The sequence below is a fragment of the Triticum aestivum genome, chromosome 6B (genome assembly GCF_018294505.1).
Source record: "Triticum aestivum cultivar Chinese Spring chromosome 6B, IWGSC CS RefSeq v2.1, whole genome shotgun sequence".
In the NCBI taxonomy this organism is placed as follows: domain Eukaryota; kingdom Viridiplantae; phylum Streptophyta; class Magnoliopsida; order Poales; family Poaceae; genus Triticum; species Triticum aestivum.
Window position 1 is genome coordinate 503998031 of NC_057810.1, and position 5038 is coordinate 504003068.

Sequence of the window (5038 nt, forward strand, 5' to 3'; positions counted from 1 at the left end):
TCTTGTATACTCGCATGCATCTACGCTTTCTAGATCTATCTGGTATAGTATAGACAAACGATCTTCACTAGCCGTGCATTATTCATGCTGGAACTAATGGAATCCAATCCAACACACGTACAGTATTCGATGGAGGCCTCTGCGTACTACAGATCTCGAGCTGCACTTGCATTCATGTTTGTGCATGTACATCTGTGAAACTCATGCGCATCTTACACACATGCAAATGCAAATGCAAATGGGATTTTATTAACATAGGAAGCGTTGAAGTAGCGCCACCCGATGAAACTGGCACGCCATATGGACGGGACGGAGTGGACTCGGCAACAGACTGCACCTTACTCCTCCATAAACTATGCCCTACTGGCATTAGTTTGGGATCTGGCTGTCGGCACGGTCAACATCGGTTCAGGGAATTCCGTTAGATCGATCGTCGTGTTTGGGCAGGGGCTAATTTTTTCCTGAAACGGTGAGCTGGTAACAGATTAGGGCAGGCAAGTGGCACGACAGACGGTGCTACTGAGCTCGTTCCGGTAATGTTCTCTCGCGCGCAACGCATGGCATGATTGCATTGCGTCACTGCCTCACTGGGGCACGTACGTACGGCTCTACTGCTCTGCGCTTTGTTTTGTGTCGCGCGCGCGTGGCTGTGGGGACCTATACACGCGGGATGAAATGTATACTGTGGTAGAGACTGTATAGTAGTCGTATATATCTTACCTGCACTAGGTATATTGATCTGTTCTATTTGTGGCTTTGGTAAGCCTGGGCTATGTATCTATGTCGTGTTCGCACATCATTAATCTACGCCGCTGGTGTTAAGAAATGATCAGATCGGGTTGAACCTGGTAACATTTCCTTCCTTCTCTCATGTACCACCAGGACCTGCTGCCGTAGTACCGTTTTGTCTGGAGAGAGAGCTGCTGGTATATAGCACGGCCTCTTTGGCTCCAACTAGGCCTTTTACATGTAGCGTGCATGTGGGAGAGCATATAAACAACGCGGGAATTTGGCGACACTTTAAACGAAGGTATAATTACAGCCCTGTTGATTAAGAAACAGTCATTTGTTGGTCGACAAGACCGTCCCATCGGCACCTTCTTACTATATACTCCCTCGGTAAAGAAATACAAAAATGTTTAGATCACTACTTTAATAACCTAAACGCTCTTACATTTCTTTACGGGGGAGTACTTTCATATATTTTTGATAATTGCATATAAATCGTGTCTAGATCAGATGGTTCTTAAACATTGTAAAGCCCCAAAACCCATCTAGGGTGCCTCCCCAGCCATCATCTTCCTCCGCCGGTAGATTGTTGGCCTCCTTGGCTCCAGTAAAAAAACAGCCATTTGTTGGTGTGGAGCAGACAGCGTGGTTGTACGTCTTCGTCCTCCGGCTCCAATAGATCGATAAAGATTTGCCGTTCTCCTCCCGACTCCTCCCGTGTCGCCCCTGCACGGCGAGGGGGGGGGGGGGGCGGGACCCAAGCGCCGCCGCGTCCTCGTCCCTCCCCCGACCTCTCCTCCTCGCGCCGACCGGGCCGGCGGGGGATCTCTTCTCCCACGACTCGCTGGATCTGGAGTGGGCAGATCGCGGCGGTGGTTGGCGGCGCGGGCTTGGGGGCGACGGCAGTTTTTTCTGGTGTGCGTGGGAGTCCGCTCAGGGCGCGCGGCGGCGGCCCTCGGCAAGCGATGGCGGGCGCTGGGCTCTCGGCGGCGCTCCGGCGTGTGCAGGCGGCGGTGGTCCCTGTGCGCGGTCGGCGGCTCCATCTCTGACCCAGACGGCGCGGGGGATGGCGGCAGCCCGACGTGGCCGGCGATCTGGATGCGGTGGTGCCGGCGGCCCGCTGATCTGCCAGTGCTCCAGGGTTTCGCCTGGTGGTGCTGGTGGTGACGGCGGCCCGTGCACGAGAGTTGGATCCCTTCGAACTAATCTGGGTGAAAACTTGCCTTCGGCGTTTGCTAAGGCCGTTAGTGGCGGCGATATATGCGTCGTTCCCTTCTTGAAGGCATCGCCGTGGAGTTTGCCGAGGGCCGCCGCCGCTGAGACGGAGGCATCCAAAACCTAAACAGCAAGACCTGAAGTTTGTTCCGCTGAGACGGAAACAAAACTTTGGCCCTCAAGTATTTGGATGTATTTTGCAGTTTCTGTAAGGATGTTTTTTTAGGGGCATGTGCTAGCCTTTTCGCCAAAAAAAGATAAGATGATTATTAGAGGTGACTTAGAAATAGAAATAGTTGTTTCTCAGGCGACTAAGAAATAACAAAGTTGTTATGGGAAACAATCGTCCTTCCATTCTACTGTTGGCCGACTCTCTCCCAATCGTCATTACTTCCTTTCTCTTTTTCGACAACTTTGTCATGTCGTGTGTACATCAATTTCGTTCGAGAACTTAATAAAAAAAATCGTTCGAAACAGAGATGGTCGTCTCGAGTAAGGGTGCCGACGCTTCAATCAAGAAGCATGATGCGCCGTTGTTACCCGCACCTCTAGGAGTGGCTCCCATGGTAACGGTGTGGGAAGTTTCTTCATAGATTTAAGTGTGTAGTTTCTTCTTCCACCTTCCGATGCTGTCGCCAATCGACGCCTGGCGCCGGCCTAACTGCCTATTGTCGCCACCCAGCGGTCGACTGCTATGCCGCGCATGCCTCGCCACCCCTCAACGTGTTGCTGACGCCCCGGCCAGACCTCTAAACCCCGGCACAATCTCCGTCGTTGGCGACTTCGAAGCAAACCCCGGCACCTGAACCCATCAACCTCCGACTCTCCTCCACCAGCAACGCCGCTGCCATGTCTGCCCTAACTCCGGATCGCTCCTGGCTCGGCCTTGCCGCGGCACTTCCGTCTCTGCCTTGTGCTTCGCCCAAAAGCGATCATCCCTAATCGGAATTTCAGGCAAGATGAATAGCAAATGCACACAAAACTGCATGCAGTGTCACTGCAAGATAAGTTGGCCAGTATTTTCGATCAGGAATACCTTTCCTGGTAATGTGGATGGGGAAATAGACTCCACATATGAACAACAAACACCAGAGAAGCAAGTTTAAGAGTATGTGGCACAAATAACGATGTAAAGTAGCTGAGCTTTATTCAGTTTTCAGAAGATATGAATCCACAAACTATCTTTAGCCTGCGATTCTATCGCAGTTGCCCATGTTAGTACACCACGCAGGAGTCGATTTTACCAGTGTGCTCGGTAACACGCCGCATGCAGATCATCACCATAAACCCAACTTGGAACTGACATGCATGCCGCGTGTTGCCGGCCCGGTCCCTAGCTGCTCGTCACACGACACGGATCGTTAGTGCTCCCAGAGCAGCAACGGCGCCGGCTCGAACCGGAAGTCCTCGGCCCCGACGTCGTGCCATGAGTACGCATCATACGTGGAGGGAGGCAACGCGAAGCCGAACTCGTGCAGGAACTCCGGCAGGTCGAAGAGCGCGAGGTCAAGAATGTGGTCGTCCGGCACCGCATGCGCTGCCGCTGCAGGTGCCGGCGCTGGCTCCTCGACCTTGGTGTATGTGTCCTCGACGGCGTCCGCGTCTGGTGCGCGGTCCATTTGCGCGGCGAGCGCGGCCGCGGCTCGCACGTCCTCGGGCGCGGCGGTGGCGGGGAGGGGCAGCTGGTGCGCGGTCTCCGGGAAGTTGAGGTGCGCGGCGGCGCGGCCCTTGATGGAGAGCGCGGCGACGTCGTGGGCGCGCGCGGCCATCTCGGCGGTGTCGAAGGTGCCGAGCCAGATGCGCGACTTCTTGCGGGGCTCGCGGATCTCCGACACCCACTTCCCCCAGGCCCGCATGCGCACGCCGCGGTATGTCGGGTGCTTCAGGTCCCGCCGCGGCCGCTTCCTGCTGCCCGCGGCAGCAACGACGCCGCCGCCGCCGCCGCTCGAGTCGTCAGAAGACGACGTCGTGAGGGGGGAGCTGGGGCCGGAGCCGAGGCTGCTGCAAGTGGTGGAGGAACTGGACGCCGGCGACAGCGCACCCTTCTCCTCCATGGGTACGTACGTGGTGGTGGTGGTGGTTCTGAGGAGAACTTGACACAGTGGTCACGGCTCGCAATCTCAAACAGTCAGACTGTTTGGTGTATGCCTGTCACTTGCTACGCCTCAGGGCTTAAGAGTGAGCGAGATATATACTGGTATTGTAGTGTCAGGTGCGCAACGGATTAGTATTAATTTAGCGAGAGGGTCAAAGCAGGGACTGTGAGTGGAACGTGTATACAGTACTTGTTTTTGCGTTCCCGAGGAGGCGAGGAAATGTGATTGTTATGCAGAATATGTCTATATATTAGTAGTAAAAAAGGCTAGTTAAGCAAGATGACGCGGCTTTGTGGGAGGGCCATGTGTTACTCACTGCGGCTGTGAGAATCGATATGATCACGGCTAACTTGCTAAGACAGATACGGTAAGGTGAACTCAACTGCGTTGCAGTTGCAGGATCGGTGATGAAAGCACGTAGTACTGTACAGGGACTGAGATCAATTGACTAGCTTCCAAACAACAGCAGAGAACAAAACTGATGGGCCTCACCAAGCTTGAGCCTGGTTCTTGGATTTATGCATGCTGGCCACAAAACTTGACATGGTCAAGTATGGCTTCGCCTTGATCTTTAGAAGTTCTAGTGTGACAGACAACAACGTGTGCCCCGCTTTGCAATTGGGAGTTTGGACACAAGGGTTTTGTCAAATCTTCCAACAATTTTGCAAACTTTTTGTATGTTTTCGACCTCTCTTTCATCACCAGAGTCTCACCAGGTCTTTCTTCCACGTTATGCAATATGTAGCCCAAATTTCTCTCATCTTGCACGACCACATCCCTCGATTTAGAATTGGCTTCATTTTCTCCGCAGACAATGCCATTGCCCCTTGGCCCCCACATAAGTCCCAGTCCATCGATTTGGAATCGGATCCCGAGAGTTTAGCAATTGCTACGCCTCATGCGGCTCTGATGGATGACCACCATCACCGAGAACAACACCTCGTCCACCTTGTCGGCGACGAGTCATGTGAAACCTTATGTTACCGCATGCTGGCGTT

General features: G+C 53.7%; 1 protein-coding gene across 1 annotated transcript; it reads right to left on the reverse strand.

The window, feature by feature from the left end:
- Positions 1–3072: 3072 nt before the first annotated feature.
- Positions 3073–4217, reverse strand: LOC123134308 (ethylene-responsive transcription factor ERF038-like). Its single transcript, XM_044553576.1, has one exon. It carries the CDS (start codon positions 3996–3998, stop codon positions 3306–3308), a length of 693 nt encoding a protein of 230 aa, XP_044409511.1. The 5' UTR covers positions 3999–4217; the 3' UTR covers positions 3073–3305.
- Positions 4218–5038: the final 821 nt, after the last annotated feature.

Coding starts and splice junctions, on each gene's coding strand:
- LOC123134308 (XM_044553576.1), bottom strand. CDS start 3,998: ATGGAGGAGAAGGGTGCGCTGTCGCCGGCGTCCAGTTCCTCCACCACT.